Source organism: Ziziphus jujuba, chromosome 12, assembly GCF_031755915.1.
Source record: "Ziziphus jujuba cultivar Dongzao chromosome 12, ASM3175591v1".
Taxonomy (NCBI): Eukaryota; Viridiplantae; Streptophyta; class Magnoliopsida; order Rosales; family Rhamnaceae; genus Ziziphus; species Ziziphus jujuba.
Window position 1 is genome coordinate 24,396,458 of NC_083390.1, and position 20,284 is coordinate 24,416,741.

A 20,284-nucleotide genomic window follows, 5' to 3' on the forward strand; every position below is an offset into this window, starting at 1 on the left:
ACTTGAGATGAATCTAGCTATGACTATGGGGCAACCAATCATAAAATTGTTTAATCATTTTTTTTTCTATGCTCCTTTTTTCTTTGGATAGAGGAGACTCGTTAAATAAGAGTTGGATTATATCACATGATTAAAAGAAACCTTTTAAAGAGGTTGGTGTGCTTCAGAACTATATCTACTCAAATAAGTTGAATCTAGACTAAACATCATGTCCAAATAGTTCCATTTAGTTGTCAGACTTAGTAAAATGTCAATGCATGTGATTGCGTGAGCAATATGTGTATATATATATATATACATATATACATTTCTGGTGGCATTTGGTACGCAAGAATGATTCGGATCAAATAGGATAGAATAGTATAATACTATATTTGGCACAATGATGAACTGAATGGTGAACAAGTTATCCAATATTTAGTGCAGAATCGGACTAGATTGACCTATTTTATAATTAAAGTTTTTATTTTTATTTTAAATGAAAATTTTAAAAATTATTGTTATGTTTACAAAAAAAAAAAAAATCTTATTTATATTTACATGCAAAATTTATTTTTTGTTTTTACACACACAAATTATATTAATATAATTTTTTTTATTTTAAAAATTATTGTTATGTTTACAAAAAAAAAAAATCTTATTTATATTTACATGCAAAATTTATTTTTTATTTTTACACCCACAAATTATATTAATATAATTTTTTATTTTTATTTTTGGTTGCTGAAACACCCTTTTCAACTTTTTTTTTTTGGGTTGCTGAAACAGCCTTTTCAACTTATACCTTGTACATATATTTTATATAATATATGTATTTTTTTTGGAGTACATAAAATATTTTTGCAAGCGGTTTAATATTTTTATTTTTTTTCAGGTCGCAATTCTTACTCCCCTTTCCACCATTCTTAGTGCAACTTTTTTTCTTTTCTTTTATTTTTTTGTTTTTTCTTTTATTTTTTTTAAAATCCAAATTATAGTCTACTATCATTTTTTTCATTTTTTTCTTTTTTTAAATACGTTCTATTTGGCTGTGAGCTTAAAATCATTATTTCATGGCTGATTTTTATTTTTTTATTTTTTGGGGTTAAATTGTAAAGTTCTTGTTCCTTTTTCTCAGAAGTAAGGATCGCCAGTGCAACAAAAAAAGCCAATGGTGTGTGTAGTAGCATGGCATACACCAGCTCAAGCGATTTTTTTTTCTTTTTTCTCTTAACGTAACAACTAAATGGATATGTACCTAGTTTTATAAGTTTGCAGATTTAGTCTACATGGAGAAGGTAATAAGTCATTATTCCAAACAAAGCACAAAGTTTTTCATACAAAATGCAAAACCACACTTAATTAAAAAATGAGACCCATACATAGTTCTTCATCGACAAGGACTACGAGATTTGGGAGATTCAGAACTTCCTGTGCAGGCTTCTATGGTATCAGAACAACAGATCCAGATGTTTTCCTACCCTCGAGATCTGCATGTGCTTGCGCTGCCTCAGACAAAGGGTATGTATGATTTACTCGAACCCGAAGCACACCTGATGCAATATTAGCAAACACCTCTCCTGCAGTTTCCAATAACTCTTCTCTAGTAGTTGTGTATTGCATCAAGGAAGGCCGTTTAAGAACAGCGATTTCACTTGAAGAGCGGATAAAGGTACCGGATCTGGAGTTCCTGACGACACCCCAAAACTCACCATGTACCCACGGAGTTTTAAGCATGCCAACGATCCCTGGACATTTTTCCACATTAACAGACTCATTTCAGGGAACAATCAAATATAGCAACGTTACTTGTTTTAGAAACTATATCACATTGATTGTTGCAAACAGAATAGTAGAGAACATCTCAAAGATTTGGATGGTGCCCATGTATAAAGTGAAGCTACAATAGAATAACCCTGTCCAGCAAACTCTCTTGATTGAATTTTCAGAGTTCTCTGAAGAAAATAAGAAGATAAATTCATTACCTGAAACGTATCCTTTCCTACAGAATCATAGACAACATCAACCCCATTGCCTGATGTTATCTCATTCACATGGGCAACAAAATCCTCCTCCTTATAGATGATAACATGGTGAGCCCCATCTTCCTTGGCTTGAGCTGCCTTGTCTTTAGTTGAGACAGTTCCAATGACAGTGGCACCAAGAGCATTAGCCCACTGGCATAACAGAGAACCAACTCCACTGGCTGCTGCATGAACAAGAACTGTATGTCCTGCCTCAACCTGTATGCAGAAGAATCAAGTGAGATCTGATACCAAAAGCAACAGAGGTTGATAAATATAGAGATACGACAGAGAAAAGAGGACTATTGTTAGTTAATTAGTTAGAGGAATGATAAAAAGACATGCATACTTAAGAGATGCAATTTAGTAGGCAAACCCATATTGTCCCAATGGCTAAGACCTCTAATTCAAGGAGCGACCAATTGTAGTAAGCTACATTATTTATCCCGTTTTGGTAAATTGAAGGCCCTTTGGGATTGTGGACTACATAACTGAAGAATGCAGCAGAAGAAGAAAACTCATTGGCCAAAGATGCTTCGAAGGGGATGGTCAGCTTGGAGAAGAGATCTTGCTCGGACAAAAGTGACCCAGCCTCCAAATCAAGCCTTCTTCCTCCTGAATATCAAATCAAGCCGCAAGCCCTAACACAAATAGATCGAAGCTTATTTTGCAGATCAACAAATGACATATTACAAACAAATTTCATAATTTTTCAGCTAAAAAAATGACATAAAAAACCAAAGAAGAAGAAGAACATGATGATGGAAGATTGACGAAGCAAATGACATTTCCCAAAAAAATTTCATAATTTTTCAGCAAAAAAAATTAAGTGAAAAAACAAAGAAGAAGAAGAAGATGATGATGATGGAAGATCGACGAAGCAGAAGAAGAAGAACAACAACTCACCGGCGAGAGATGCGAAAGGGATGGTCAACTTGGAGATGCTTCGAAGGGGATGGACAGAGATGCTTCAAAGAGAGCTCGCTCGGACAAAAGTGACCCAGTCTCTAAATGGGTCAGATCTATTCCCTTCATTTGGGATAAAATAACCAATGGGACAAACCTGTCCCCCTTCCATTTTTACTTTCTAAACATCGGACTGGGACTGAATCCTGTCCTAACATGCCCAGTCCTACAGAACAAACATGCCTTACAGACAATAATTATTATATTTTAAATTTATAAAATTTTAACATCGTAAAAATAAATAAGGATAAAGAAGAAAAAGCACATGATCAATTTTTAGTAGTTTTACATGAATTGATTTGTACTATATCCACTTATCCTGAATTGAACTGTATTTATATATATTTTCACATTTGCATATTCTATTTTTAATAAAATTTATGTGTAATATAAATGATCAATATCCTAAAAAGAGAAAGATATCTTAATTTTAAAATCAAAATATTTATGAAAATGATTATACATATATAAACATAAATGCTTTATGCAACGAGGCTCTTATTTTTAATAGGAGAATTTATATATATATATATATATATATGAAAGTTAATTTTTCATTATCGAAAATGAAAAAGAATATTAGTATTTTTCTTAAAAACACAAATAAAAAATACAGTTAATTAATAGGAAAATTCATATAAATACAAATAATCAATATATTTGTTTCATAAAAAATTAATTTGATATATTATTCTTATATACTTAATTGCCCTTCTGTCAATTTTGTTTTGGCGTTGGCACTCTATTAATCTCTGCTTAATTCACTCCTGTTTGACAATATTAAAATATATATTTTTCATATGATTTGGTTGCAAAACTAAGAGGGTGGAAAACGACGAAACATGGGGCTGCTCTTCTTAATTACCAAACGTACCTCATCTGGAAATCAAATCAAGGACGAAACATATGTATGTAGCATTCCTTACTAGCTATAGCTCTCGCTAATTACAATAGGGTCAACGATCAATATAACGTAAAATAAATAGTTTTGGTAATCATAATTCTCTTTTTATTCACAATAAGCCAAAAACCAACTTTGGCCTCCTAAAATGTGTGTATATATATAATTGCAAATGGAATTATTATATATATCTTTGACCTTTATTTTAAATTTATAGTACATGCATAGTAAATTCCTGCACGCCATTTATGTATGTGGCAGCCAAAGAAGATCACAGAACCGGTCACACTCGCACACACATATTGATTTTTTCTTTTTTTGGTAATAACATCGCACACTGATTGATATATATTTATTAATCTTCTACGAAACAATCCCAAATTAACCTGCTCTGCTACAGGTCTGTTATATATAGAGGATAGTCCCTAAGCTTTTTCTCAACATATCCACACATTTTTTTCCTCTTGATATCCACTCAAATTAAGTTTTCAGATTTACTGCTTTCTTTGGAGAACTTGTTTAGTTGCTAGAGAAACATAACAAATGGCTTCAATGAATTGGATCTCTAAGAGCACTAGTTCTTTTACATTTGTTAGTGCTGCTCTATGTTTGTTGTTGGTTTTGCATTTCTCTACAACTTGTGAAGCTACACTGTCTTCCAAGTTTTATGACAAAACCTGTCCCAATGCTCTAAGCACCATTCGAAGCTCCATTAGATCAGCAATTTCCCGAGAACGACGCATGGCAGCGTCTCTCATTCGTCTTCATTTCCATGATTGCTTCGTTAAGGTACCTATTTGTGCATATATATGGTATAGTTTTGGACAATATAACTAGCCATATGCTTATAATGTTCTTCGTTTTTGTAGGGCTGTGATGCATCAATCTTACTTGATGACTCTTCTACGTTCACAACCGAAAAGAATGCATTGCCTAATAGGAATTCCGCAAGAGGTTACGAACTCATAGAAGATGCAAAAGCTAAAGTTGAGAAAATATGCCCTGGAGTTGTATCTTGTGCTGATGTCCTTGCAGTTGCAGCACGTGAGGCATCACTTGCTGTAAGAAGCAATTAAAATCCAACCTCATCATATCAAAAATGAAAAACTATATATTATAAGATATTCCAATTAATTATTAAATTAATGTAAAAATTTAATTTATACAGGTAAGTGGTCCATCGTGGACAGTGAAACTTGGAAGAAGAGATTCAACAAGAGCATATCCAGATGTGGCCAATACCGATCTTCCTGGTTTCACAGAGAGCCTTGACAGACTTATATCTAGATTTGGTGGCAAAGGCCTAAGCGCAAGAGACATGGTTGCATTATCAGGAGCACATACAATTGGACAAGCTCAATGCTTCACTTTCCGTAACAGGATTTACAGCAATACCAGCGATATCAATGCTAGCTTTGCTCGTTCTCGAAGAAGCCGTTGTCCTGCTGCTGTAACCCAAGGCAGTAGCAATTTGGCACCCCTTGAATTGGTAACGCCCAATTCATTCGACAACAGTTACTTCAAGAACTTGATTCAGAAGAAGGGCCTTCTTCAATCTGATCAGGTTCTGTTCAGTGGAGGATCAACTGACAGCATTGTATCAGAGTATAGCAAGAACTCTGCTAGATTCAGGGATGATTTTGCTGCTGCGATGGTTAGGATGGGAGACATTGAGCCACTCACTGGTTCTTCTGGGCAGATAAGAAGGATTTGCAGTGCTGTCAACTAAAATTTGTGACTACCTTGCTTCATTCATTGCCGTGCCCCTGAGAAATATATATTCTTTCGTTTAACATTAAGCATTGGATTTTTTGTTTGTATTAAAGAGCAAACACAGATGTTTGCCATTAATTTGTATTTGAAGTTTGATCCAATTGTAAAAACAATTCTGTGATTATAATGTATAGATCATTGTATTTTAATTAATAAATGTTTTTTTTTTTTTTAATTCCATCAAAAAATTCATGGATACCAATTACTTCAAGAACTCTGATTTGGAAAAAGGAAGGTTCGTCTTCAAGTCATGATTAAATTTTATTTAGTTCGACCAAATTATTCTTTCCGATAGAGTAAATATAGCATTAAATTTGTTAAAGTATATAATGCAATTCTAGTTCACCTCATAAATTGGAGCCTTTTGACAACAATGGTATCGGGTTGTGGTTTGACAAGATTAATTAAGTACCCTACAATGCAATATTTAAAGTCTGAATTTGTTTCTGCAAATAAGAAGGATTTGTACTTTGTTGTTGGTATCAACTCGATAAACAATACTGGTTGATGATCTAGTCAGGTTAATTATTTTTAAAGTACCAAAAAATATATATATATATATATATATATATTTTAGTATTGATTCATAAATAATCTAATAATAAATTAATCACGGTTTAATTTTTTAAAGATAAAGTTTATGAGTTGATCATATCCTTGCAACCCATTTAAATTATTGAAAAAAAAAAAAAAAACTATGTCTTTCTTATGTACGAGATGGATGCATTTTAAAATTATTATAAATAATGAGCAAACTATTATAATGTTATTTGTGTTCCTTTAATTTGTATAAGTTTATGTTATGAGGGTAGCCGAAAAGGCCCTGCACCATACGTATAACATCTAGGCGGGTAGGTACTCGCTAAAAATCCAATATGGAGCCCACCCAACATCAGGGGCTGTATGTCACCTGTCACAAGTTCATTTGAGTCGTTTAGATAAGCCAGGTTGGGCAGTCATGCGGTCAAGATTGAGACACAAATAGGCAGAGTTTGTCATTATCTCCAAATGTCACCTCCTGAGAGAGCGGGAGTTCGTCCACCTCGCAAATGTAATTATTATCTTCATATCAAAAACTGAGATTAACAATGGAATGTTTGACCATACATTTGCGTCTGCATGTGTCCAATTACCTATTTAACAACATTGGAAAGTTCAAAGATATTTCTTTGAGGGAGTGTCCCAGCTGTCCACAACTTCGACTACATTTTTAAATTTCTACTCTGTTTAATTTATTAATGTCATTATTCCAATTCGAGTATAGTTAAATATTTCTTTTGGGGAAGTTGCATGCATGGCTTCCTTCAAGTTTCTCTCGCTGTCATCATCATTTCACATAGAATATTCATAATTAAACTTTGAAAGTGAAATCAGTCAGAATTTTTTAGTCTTCCAAGCTCAAAAAGCACATGACGCATATATATATATATATATATATATGAATTTAATAGTAGATGATATATTGACTATGTGCCTCATATGACAAATCTACAACTTTATTATATTCTCTTGTCGTATTTAATTAATTGATTTATGCCTGTATTCTACTTTCCATGTCGGTTCTTAATTAATTAAAGTACAGGTACTTTTAGAAATCGAGTTAAGACAGCATACTAACTACAATTAATTATGTTAGAAAAAGGAAAAGGTAGCATGTAAACTATTATGCTTTTAGTTTTTATGAAGATTAAAATATTTTATCTTCAAAAATAAGAAAAAAAAAAATTTTTAACACCAGAAAAGTTTTCAATATTTGTATCTTATTTTTGTTTAGGTTTCGAGAACACACTGATAGTACTCAAGATAACACAAGTGCGGGTGACGTTAGATATATATATATATATATATACACACACATAAAGAGAAAGAATTCTTCTGTAGTACACATGTTTGCATATTTTTAACATCTGAATGTCTGTAATTTTTTAAAAAATATTAATATTATCAATTAAGAAGGTAGTTTGTTGAAAAATCATCTTTATTAATGTTTGTATTTTAAAAAATATGTATATCTATACTATACAGCCACCATATATATATATATATATATATATATATATCATAAAATTAATTTCGTTTCTCATGAATCTGAGTATTAGAACTCCGAAGGTAAATTTATAACATAGTTTTACATAATTGATTTGTACATGAATTGATTTGTCCACACTATCCCAGAAAACTCCGAACGTCAAAAGTGATGGCCAATGAATTGGATTTATTGTTTTTTTTTTTATTTTTATTTTTTTGTTTTTGTATCGTTGTTGAAGGATAACATATTATAAATTTATAATTAGTTGTGACCACGGTCTTGAGATGAATGCGGTGCAACCAATCATAAAAATTGTTTAATCATTTTTCTTTTTCTATACCCTTTTATTTTATTTTTTTTTTTTTTTGGGGGTGGCGGATAGAGGAGACTCGTTAAATAAGAGTTGGATTATATCACATGATTAAAAGAAACATTTTTAAAGAGGGTGGCGTGCATCAGAACTACGTCTGCTCAAATAATTAGAATCTAGACTAGACATCCTGTGCGAAGAGTTCAATTTAGTTGTCAGACTTAGTAAAATGTCAAGGGATGAGTTTGCTTGAGCAATATGTCAAGACCCGTTCAGAATTCTTTCCCGGAACCCTAGACAAGCCCTGATCCCAGGAAAATACCATCGAACCTTCCAACGGAAAATCTGGCAGTACCACCCCTAAGGGTAGGACTAACAAAAAATTACCTGCACTGAAAACACACTTCTATAAACATCCCCTTATTCCTCCCACAATACTACAAATTGATTCCACAAATTTCAGCACTTCAAAATAAATAGCAGTAACTCAGTGCATAATTAACAACTACACGTCCAATACAGTATACAGAGCATTATACAATAAATGTGGCATTTATACAATGACAGATAAAGAAGTAATACAAGATAGAGAGGAAAAAGGAAAGAAATACTTCGTGGGCTTTCGGCAACGAACTGAGACGTTTGGCTCGTCCCGGACAATCAACGTCTCCCAACCTGGAACTAGGGGAACGGAATTTAGAAACGTGAGATGCTAATCATCTCAGTGAATGACCCTAACTACTGAACACCTTTAATATTAATAATATACCAAATAAAGGGATTTAATTAATCAATACCGAACAATTAAATAAATAAATAAATAAACAATTGAAGTAATATTTTCTCTCAAAACCCTCATTATTCACTCCATTGGAAAAGTTCCCCTTGTAAAACATTTTTACAAAACCCGATATTCGTATCTCCCGAAAACCAAGGGATCAAACCATTTGATAAACAATAAATAAATAACTACCCCAATATATAATTAAAATGTAATAAATTATAATAAATAATTTTTGAACACCTTTGGGGTTTGAAACTTTATCTGAAAATTACACTTGACGCACCACACCATATACCAGTGATGCCCTCCGATGCCCAGCGTCCTGAGCACATACTGCCGGGGAGATTAAAGAGAGAAACTTGCAAACGGCACTTCGGCGTCCCGACAGTACAGCTGCTGAAACCGTCATCCCGGCCAAGGGAGGGGCGGCTGTGGCCAATATCAAACTTGCCTGCCCACGGTCCAATGGCAACCACGGGAGACATAATACTTGCGCGCTAAACCATATAATACTTGCTCGGTAAACCACGTGTACATACACCAAAACACCAATACTATATGAGTGCATCTAAAATAATTATTAAACCAACCGTACCGTTTTCCAAAATTACCGTGGGAAATATATTAAATTTTCACACTTACCATCCCACATATTTTTATTTAATAAACCGGTATGAAACATCGATGACAAATAAACCATAATTTTCTCGTAATATGAGGTTCCACAAATAAAACACCATGGGCATAATTATAGAATTAAACCACCAATTTAGACAAATATTTTCATAAAATAATCAAACCAATTATGCCAAAAAATAATACTTAAAACCATGTACGATTATTACTGAAATATACTTTGCTCATGCATAATAAATACCATTTAATCACCATAAAATAAGAATCGGGAATTTCTTAATGACCCCAAAATTTCATTTAGCACCAATGGATAATTATATATATAAAATAATATTTTTCCCGATTATATTTAAAATACGCCACATGAGCATAAATTCCAAATATCAAATAAACACCAAATAAATATAATAAATTGCCCAAAATATTTTTAAAGGTGGGTCACTCACCTGGAGCACGCAATTAAACCATGATCCACCATGGGATCAATTCCACGACTCACCCGTGCTCCGAATCGAAGCTTAAGTGATGAGGATCACGGATTCGGTCTTACTTTCCGGTGATCGGACTCGAGGTGGCCGGAATCTCACCGGAAAGCTTTCGGGTTTCGACTCCACAATTCTCCCAAACCGTCACGAATTGGCGGAAAAGGATGCCAGATTCGGGTTCAGGAGGTCGAACACAGTGGACAAGGACCGGAGGTGCGACTCGGTACTCGTCGGAACAGTAACTTCCGACGAGCCGCCGCGGTCACCGGCAATCGTCGCCGACGGTGGCGCGTGCGGTGGCCATTGGTTGAGATTTTTGGCAGATTTGTAGATCGAGGGGAGAGGGTTCCAACGGGACCGACGGTGAGGCAAATAGAGGCCGGACAGTGGAGAAATCGGGGTTTGAAGATTTCTGGCCCCTCGCCGGAAAACGCTCCGATCCCGGCGCGTCGGAGGTCCGGTGGCCTTGAAATTTGGTGGGTTGGCCGGAAATGAGGAGGTGGTGAGGGGTGGCTGGCGCGTGTGGCCGGAAAGGGGTCAAACGGCGGTGGAGGGAAAAATCGCCGCCGATCTTCGACGACTCGATCCGAGCGCGTCCGGAGGCCGGCGGTCGTGAAAATTGGAGGTTTGGGTCGCGGAGAACTAGGCTTCACCGGTGGCCGGCGCGTGTAGCCCTCCGGTGGCCGGACGATGGCCAACCGGTGGTGGCCGGTCATTTCTCTCTCTCCCTCTCTCTCTCCTCTCTCTCTTTCACTCTCTTCCCCGAGATTTTTGTCAAACAAAAGCCACAGTGGTGACACTGTTCATCCACGTGGACCAATCAGGTGACGACACGTGGCATTTCACTGTTCATCGACTCAAAAACATTAAAATATTACGGTATCCGGCAAACTTCACGCGTCGATAACTTTTTAACCGGATGTCCGTTTTAAGCGTGCCGCTAGTCTGTGAACTCGTATCGATGAGCACTTCACAACCATGCATGAGTCAAAGCTCATTTCCCCATAAATAAAAAGTCAACTCCGGCACCCCTTGGACAATTTGGACCTCAACTTGTTTTGCTTATAACTTTCAAACCGTAGCTCCGTTTTCAACGTGCTACTAGTCTATGAACTCGTGCCAACGTGTACTTCGTAATGGTACCTCAGTCAACCTAGAATTCGAATCGAGTCAAAAAGTCAACCTCGGTCAACGTGCAAAAATTCCGACATGGTTCGGGACGGGGTGTTACATATATATATATATATATATATATATATATATATATATATATATATATATATATATATATAATTTATGTGTATTACAATTGATCAACTCCTAGATAGAGAAATATTTGTACTGTATTCTAATCTTATGAAATTAAGATATTTTATTTTTAAAAATCAAAGTATTTATGAAAATGATTATACATATACAAATTACATAAATGCTTTACGCAATGGAACTCTTATTTTCAATAGGAGAATATATATATATATATATATGAAACTTAAATTATAATTCCATGATCGAAAATGAATAAGAGTATTAGCATTTTTCTTAAAAACATAAATAAAAAATACAGTTATTTATATGAATTTCCCTATTAATCTCTGCTTAAATCTACTCTTGTTTGACAATATTAGAATATATATTTTTCTTATTATTTGGTTGCAAAACTAAGGTGGAAAACGAGAAAACATGGGCTGCTTTTCTTAATTACCAAACGTACCTCATCTAGAAATCAAATCAAAGAGAACTAGCTATACCTCTCGCTAATTACCAATAGGGTCAACGATAGATATAATGTAAAATAAATGGTTTTGGGGATCATAATTCTCTCTTTATTCACAATAAGCCAAAAACCAAATTTAGCCTCCTATAGTGTGTGTGTATATATAATTGCAAATGGAATTATTATATATATATCTTTGACCTTCTTTTAATTTTATAATACATGTATAGTAAATTCCCGCACGCCATTTATGCATGTGGCAGCCAGAGAAGATCCAGAACCGGTCACACATCGCACACAGATTGATTTTTTCTTTTCTTGGGTAATAACATCGCAAACGGTTTGATATATTATTTATTAATCTTCCATGAAACAACCCCAAATTAACCTACTCTGCTACACAGCTCTGGTATATATAGAGGATAGTCCCTAATAGCTTTTTCTCCAACATATTCACACATTTTTTCATCTTGATATCCATTCAAATTAAGTTTTCAGAGTTAGTGCTTCCTTTGGGGAACTTGTTTAGTAGCTAGAGAAACATAAAGAATGGCTTCAATGAATTGGAACTCTAAGAGCACTATTTCTTTTACATTTGTTAATGCTGCTCTATGTTTGCTGTTGGTTTTGCCTTTCACTACAACTTGTGAAGCTACATTGTCTTCCAAGTTTTATGACAAAACCTGTCCCAATGCAATTAGCACCATTCGAAGCTCCATTCGGTCAGCAATTTCCCGAGAGCGTCGAATGGCAGCATCCCTCATTCGCCTTCATTTCCATGACTGTTTCGTTAAGGTACTTCAAATACACTATGTAGATGCTTAATTAGTATGGTATATATTTTTGACAAACATATAATTAATTAGTATAGTTTGCTTATGAATATGTTCTTGGTTTTTCGTAGGGCTGTGATGCATCAATCTTACTTGATGACTCTTCCACATTCATAAGTGAAAAGAACGCATTGCCTAATAGGAATTCCGCAAGAGGTTACGAACTCATAGAAGATGCAAAGGCAAAAGTTGAGAAAATATGCCCTGGAGTTGTATCTTGTGCTGATGTCCTTGCAGTTGCAGCACGTGAGGCTTCACTTGCTGTAAGTAGCAATTAAAATCCAACCTCATCATATCAGAAATGAAAAACTATATATTATAAGATATTCCAATTAATTATTAAATTAATGTAAAAATTTAATTTATACAGGTAAGTGGCCCATCGTGGACAGTGAAACTTGGAAGAAGAGACTCAGCAAGAGCATATCCAGATGTGGCCAATACCGATCTTCCTGGTTTCACAGAGAGCCTTGACAGACTTATATCTAGATTTGGTGGCAAAGGCCTAAGCGCAAGAGACATGGTTGCATTATCAGGAGCACATACAATTGGACAAGCTCAATGCTTCACTTTCCGTAACAGGATTTACAGCAATACCAGCGATATCAATGCTAACTTTGCGCGTTCTCGAAGAAGCCGTTGTCCTGCTGCTGTAACCCAAGGCAGTAGCAATTTGGCACCCCTTGAATTGGTAACGCCCAATTCATTCGACAACAATTACTTCAAGAACTTGATTCAGAAGAAGGGTCTTCTTCAATCTGATCAGGTTCTGTTCAGTGGAGGATCAACAGACAGCATCGTATCCGAGTATAGCAAGAACTCTGCTAGATTCAGGGTTTGCTGCTGCAATGGTTAGGATGGGAGATATTGAGCCTCTCACTGGTTCTGCTGGGCAGATTAGAAGGGTTTGCAGTGCGGTCAGCTAAAATTTGTGACTACATTCTTTCATTCTTTGATGTCTTCTAAAGAAATATATGCTCTTTTGTTGAAAAATAATTAGCATTGGATTTATATGTTTTTAATAAAGAACAAACACAAACGTTTGTCATTAATTTGTATTTGCAGTTTTATCCAAACACAAAAGCTTAAAGGCCCAAATAAAAAAGTTAGATGATATAGATACAATCAAGCCCTCGCATAATTATTCCACCAAAAGATAAGCAAATAAATAAAAGCCTCCAATTACTTAAAAAAGAATATCCAAAGGACAAAAGTTGGTGGTCTTCGAATCGGTGCACGTGGTGACTACCATCTACAGGGAAAGAAAAGCAACGTATCACGTCTAAGCTTATCCTTATTTATTTATTATTTTTTTCTGAAATATCTAACTTTTTTTTTTTTTCTTTTTTTGAAACACTGAAATATCTAACTCTATCGGCAAATTTTGTTAACAAAATTTTTACTAGCTAGCCAAACTATTTCAAGTTTTATATTAATCAATCAAATATATATATTTTTTCTTACATACATTGGAGGATTCAATTTTGGAACCTCATCTGAAAGATAAATAATTTTGCCACTAGACCATCTTGAAAAGGACAATTAAATAGAAATTTTAATTCATAATCAAGTTATTAATTTTTATTATCCTTGACTTTTTTTCCGACCATCATGCGTTATTTACAATGTTTTTACTTTTTAGACATTTTGGAATGATTTGTTTACCATTTAACTAAGATACCACATAAAGTAGGCGGTAGAAATAATAAAAATATCAAACTTGGGCATGCAGGTGGGCTGGATCTGCAGCTGTTATATACTTTTGGAAACTGGCATCATATATGCATATATTCTCTTGCAAATTTCACATGTGTGTACATCGGCTTTTGTTCACAATTTGCCCAAATAAAACCAACTCTTAACTTATAGAAAAATCAACTTTGACTTGTACAAATTCAAATCTATAATAATATTCAAATTAATCAATTTTGAGAGCCAACCAAAGAATTAATTATACTATAGAACAATTCATCAACGCGGTCAGTGAAAGAAGAAAAACATCATACTATAAATATGATAACAAACCCAACTCTTTCTCCACATCAATTTCCATTTGCTTCTTTTCTGATCATAATCATCTTTTTCTCCTTCTCTATCAAATTAGCAAAAAACTTGCATAATATAATTAATTGCAAAAAAAATCTTGCTATTAATTATATTTATATTATATAATGGCCTTCCGAGAACATCACGTTCTTCCTGCCTTTCTTTTCCTCTCCATGCTTGTCAGTGCAACAACGACCAAAGCAAACCTATCTTCTACATTTTATGACAAAACCTGTCCTAAAGCTTTAAGTACTATCCGAACTTCCATTAGAGCTGGAATTTCCCGTGAACGTCGAATGGCGGCTTCTCTCATTCGCCTTCATTTCCACGATTGCTTCGTCAAGGTATATAAACTTACTAAATATATATAAAAAGATTTAATTATAAACAGATGCTTGTTATAATTAATTTGCTCTCTAATTGTTGTGCCAATATTGTTTTATTAATTAACTTTTTTTTTTTGGGGGTCTTTAACAGGGTTGTGATGGATCAATTTTACTTAATGATACTGCTACTAACGAAAGGGATGTAATTTTCAATAAGAATTCAGCAAGAGGTTACGAACTCATAGACAATGCGAAAACAGAGGTCGAAAAAATATGCCCCGGTGTCGTATCTTGTGCTGATATTCTAGCAGTCGCAGCTCGTGACTCATCGGTTGCAGTGAGTGGTCCATCATGGACGGTGAAGCTTGGAAGAAGAGATTCAACAACACCATATCCAGATGTTGCATTGTCTGATCTTCCTCGTTTCACCGAAAGCCTTCCGGAACTTATAGCTAGATTCGAACACAAAGGCCTAAGTGAAAGGGACATGGTTGCCTTGTCAGGTTCGCATTCAATCGGACAAGCTCAATGCTTCACATTCCGGGACAGAATTTATAATGGCGGCGACATTGATGCTGGCTTCGCTAGCACTCGAAGACGCGGTTGTCCGGTTAGCTCAGGTGATTCAAAGTTGGCACCACTTGAGTTGGTGACACCAAATCAATTGGACAATAACTACTTCAAGAACTTGCTTCAGAAGAAAGGTCTTCTTCAATCTGATCAGGTTCTATTCAGTGGAGGATCAACGGACAGCATTGTATCTGAATATAGTAGGAACCCTTCAAAATTTCTGTCTGACTTTGCATCTGCCATGGTTAAAATGGGAGATATTGAACCTCTTACTGGTTCTGCTGGACAGATAAGGAGGATTTGTCATGCTGTCAACTAAAAATTTGGAGCCTATAGCTAGCGACTATATTGGACTTGTCAAATGTATATGCTGCCTTTAAATTCTGTCTTTGATTTGTATTCAAATTAAAAAGAAAAAATTATTAAATTTTTAATAAGTAGACACTTATAGTTATTTGTATTTTTCATTTCCATCAATTGTAAGCGATTATGAGATTAATTAACGTTAATTTTCTTTACTTTGTTAATGTTCATGATGTGTTAAGCATTCTAACAAAAAGAAAAGAATTAATCTTTGATAGATATTGTTTAGTTTTAAGGCTATATATACAATAATTAAAAAAATAATAATTATCCTCTTTCTCCAACAAAAGAAAAATTAAGTTATACACAGATTTCATCCTCTTGATGCGCTTAGTCAAATGTACAGATCCGATGCATTCGGTCCTTCTGTACTTCATCTTTTCCAGAGTTTAGCTTTAGAAGAAAGATCAGAAGAAAGATCATCCATCTTTAACTTTGGTTGTCCATTTTTATTTTGGCATTTTAATTTCAAACCTTATAAATTTTGCCCTATATTTACTTTTCTGCTCTTGAAGAGATAGCGAAGTCCCAATAGTTTATTATTTCTTTCGATAATTATTTGAGTTTGAATCCTCAATTTTCAATATAAAAAAAGCAAAAAAATAAAAAAATATATGTATTAGTACCATTCTAAGTTCAGGGTTGAAGTACCACCAGAAAGTGGTTGGAGGAGGGCTTGACGTTGAAACCAACCTCTCCTCCAACGATTATTGGTGGTCCTCTGGCGGGCAGTAGTGCACCGGCAATGACCAGCTGCTGGTGGTTTTCCGGTTGCAACTCACTAGAGTAGTTTTAAGTAAAAGAAAAACGCTAAGAGGCAGAAAAAAGATCGAGACAGCTAACCTCTATACATGCATGCGTGCAAGCATATAACATGAAATGGTCAACATCTCATAGAGCAAATCAACTTCAAAAATTAACTAATATGAAATCGTTTCAAAACCTTGACATTTGTGAAGAAGAACTTAAATTGGCTGCGATTAATGCGAACATATTTGACTACGGAACTTATAAAGAACGACACCTCTCAATAATTTTATATTTTATAATCTTGTTGTATGTATTTTAAAATTGAGGGATATCATCATTGGTCCAAATTAAAAATCATAAAAGTCAAAGGGAAATTGAAATGTTGAGTTGGTCAAATCTTTGAGTTGACCACAATATTAATTCTTTTACCTAAATTCTTATCACCGCTGCGAGCGACGAGTACATATAATATTTTTATTTTTTCTGCACGGTATTTTTTATTTAACAATTACAATTAAAATATAAAAATAAAGTCATTGTTATGGAAGAAGATGCATGAGCTAAAGTAATTTAATTTCCTCATCGTCATCATCATGATATACTCCTTATACATCATAATGTAAGTGAACCACTTAAGCAGAATGTGATTTTCGTATGTCTTCCAGCTCAAGTCTCTTGATGAAGACATATGTAAATTTTGAAAAAAATAATGTATTAATTAATTAAGGATATAATATTATTATATAATTAGGTAGCTGCTGACCTATATCTATATATATATATATATATTATTACGCTGAACTATATATTTATTGCTTTATTAATAGATCAAAATCCTATATATCTTAATCTATAATAAAAATCCACGTCATTTAGAAAGGACCAGTATTTATTTAGATATTGTTCACAAGAATTGATTCTCGGGCGATGTAATATTGGCATTAAAGTGGTTAGTGCTTCGAAAAAAACATCGATCAAGGTAGGCTTTAATTAATAGTAAGGTGGGCTGGTGCCTTCGCCCTTGTACCAATGCACACTGCCATATTTAAATATTAATAATTAAATTAATTCAACTTTTCTTTTTTTCGTTCAATTATACTATGGACCCTTTGTTGATTTTTTTATATACTATTCTTTTTCTTGTTTGTTTTTACCCTTACGTTAATAAGATTAACATCTAATTAAGAGATTAATAAAGAATTGAATGCTATTAAAAATAAAATTTGAAGTACAAACATGAAAAATTCAAGTAGTCTTTGCCTAGGTACCAATACGCACACTACCAATTTAAAAAAAATAATAATAATAACAATTGAATTAATTTAAACTTTTTTTTTTAATTATACTATGGACATTATCTTCATTTTTATTATATACTATTTCTTCTTTCTTATTTGTTTTTACCCTTGGGTTGGTGAGTTCAATATTCAATCAAGATATTATTAAACAAAATTGGAAATCTGCTAGTCATGCACATTGGCTGGGTTTAACTTTCATAAATACTTCATCTTTATTCACAATAATTTGCCAGACTAACTCCAACTTTTTAACTCTTGTATCGAAGTAATAATGTCTTCGTTGTCTTATTACTTTATACAAATCTATCATGATTTTTAAATCTACATAATACAATTCAATAGCCAGCCAAAGAATAAGAGAATTTGACAAAGCCTTTCTTGTTAATTTCTACTACGTACTGAGTAATTATTTTCCTTCCCATCCATACAAAGTTTTCCAAAGAAACAAACATCTAATAAGTAATGTCCTCCCATACGTGCAATATTGTCCCTTCCACTTTATTCCTAATCCTGATACTTATTTTCACCACAACATGCAAAGCCCAAGTATGTATATTTTCTTCGTGTTATGAATGAACCTGTCCAAACTAGGTTTCCATTCAATTTCATGTACGAAAACGTCAAATTCTTGTTACAATAGTACTATTGTTAACTTTAAAATAACATACTGTAATTATTGTTCCAAAACGACTACTTAAAAACTTTTATAAAAAAAAGCCCAAAAGTTATTCTAATTACTTAATCTATTATCAAATATATATATATATATATATATATGCTGTTCCAGTTTGTGGTGAAAGTAATAACAAATAAATTTTTTTCACCAAAAAAAACCATAACAATTAACATTTAACCTTGCCAGTTAGTGCAAATATTATATCATAATACTCTTAAAAGAAGTAGATGAGAACTCAAAGCCTAATTGGTCTAAATAAAATATATATCCCTTAGAGAGTTAAAAGGGTGACAATTCATTTAGACTCAGTTTGGATGAATTGATCTCTGGGTCTTGTCACCGGAGCTTGTAACCAAGTAGGGTATTAATGTGGTTGGTGCTTTGAAGAACTTGATCAACGTGGGACTTTAATATGTGAAATGTTTGTAATGATTTGATTGGGAATATTAATGTGAAATACTGTGAAATTGTATGTTAGTTGATTAGGAATATATGAGAAATGCTTGCAGTTATTTGATTAGAAATATTAAATTGAAATATTGTGAAACGTTTGCAATAATAGTTTGGTAGAAGTAAATATTAAAGTGAAATAACGTGAAAAGTTTCCACTTATAGTTGATTGGAAATAATAACTGAAATGCTTGCGAAGCCTTGGCTCAGTTGTCAATGCACACAACCATTTATTATTATTATTATTATTATTATTAAGTTTAAGTTTTAGTTTTTAAGGCTGTACAAAATTAATGGAAATAATTAAATAAATTAAGTATCCACTTTCTACAATAACAAAAAAAAAAAAAAAAAAAAAAACTTAAATTGAAGTATATATTAAGATTTCAAAATCCTCTACATGCTAAGTCAAATACATCTATTTTAATTTGTTGTTGGCTTCTGAAGACAGTTTATCTATCTCGATCTTTAACGTCGGTTTTCCATTTTTTTCTTTTGGCATTTTGAATTCAAACATTACGTAAACACGCGATCTCTATACATGCATACTTTCAAGCATAAGCATGAAATGGTCATCTAATATTAAATGGCAAATCAACCTCAAGAATTAATGTTCTTTTCTAGGCAGGCATCGATCAAATCCTTGACATTTGTATGAAAAAAGAACTTAAATTGGCTGCAATTAGTGTGAACAAATTTGACCATGAAACTTAAGAACCTCTCTCAATGTAAAAGTCACAAATCAAAAAGGGAAATTGGAACGTTGACTTGATCAAATCTTTGAGTTCATAACACTCTTTCATCTAAATTCTTATTACCTGTGGTGACGACGAGATGGGTATCTATAACATCTTTTAATTTTTTTTTCCAATGGCATGGACAATTTTTTTTTTTTTTGGGACAAAAAGACATTAGTTACCTTAATAATTCCAATTAAAACATAAAATAAATAAATATTTTTTTTTTTAAGAAGAAAGTACTCTTTCCTCATCGTCATCATCATCCTATATTCCTTCTACATCATAATTAATGAAAACGAACCAGTAAATTAAGCAGAATTTTTTTGTCTTACCAGCTCAAGTCCATAGATGAAGACATACATCCAAGTTTTAAAAATAGAAACGTATTAATTAATGATATAATATTAACATATTAATCAATGATATAATATTATTATAAAACTTAGTTGTGCTGAATTATCTATTGCTTTGTTAACATATCACAAACATACTTTTAGCTGTTACAGAAAAATATAAATCAAATGAAAGTTCACCTTTCATCGGCTTAAGTTTTTGGAATAAGTGATAATTCAACATGGTATCAAAACCAAATATTCAAAAGGTTTGATTAAAAAAAAAAAAAAAACAC

General features: G+C 33.4%; 2 protein-coding genes and 2 pseudogenes across 2 annotated transcripts; 3 read left to right on the forward strand and 1 right to left on the reverse strand.

The window, feature by feature from the left end:
• Positions 1 to 1,370: 1,370 nt before the first annotated feature.
• On the reverse strand, positions 1,371 to 3,127 carry LOC107429670 (uncharacterized; annotated as a pseudogene).
• A 1,168-nt stretch (positions 3,128 to 4,295) lies between these two features.
• Positions 4,296 to 5,856, forward strand: LOC107429673 (lignin-forming anionic peroxidase). Its single transcript, XM_016040403.4, has 3 exons — positions 4,296 to 4,659; positions 4,740 to 4,931; positions 5,039 to 5,856. Exons 1-3 carry the CDS (start codon positions 4,414 to 4,416, stop codon positions 5,597 to 5,599), a joined length of 999 nt encoding a protein of 332 aa, XP_015895889.3. The 5' UTR covers positions 4,296 to 4,413; the 3' UTR covers positions 5,600 to 5,856.
• Positions 5,857 to 12,049: 6,193 nt separating this feature from the next.
• On the forward strand, positions 12,050 to 13,467 carry LOC107404031 (lignin-forming anionic peroxidase-like; annotated as a pseudogene).
• Positions 13,468 to 14,467: 1,000 nt separating this feature from the next.
• LOC107435795 (lignin-forming anionic peroxidase) lies at positions 14,468 to 15,887 on the forward strand. The gene is made up of 2 exons (XM_016047427.4): positions 14,468 to 14,827; positions 14,961 to 15,887. The coding sequence occupies exons 1-2, from the start codon at positions 14,609 to 14,611 to the stop codon at positions 15,696 to 15,698; spliced, it is 957 nt and encodes a 318-aa protein (XP_015902913.3). The 5' UTR covers positions 14,468 to 14,608; the 3' UTR covers positions 15,699 to 15,887.
• Positions 15,888 to 20,284: the final 4,397 nt, after the last annotated feature.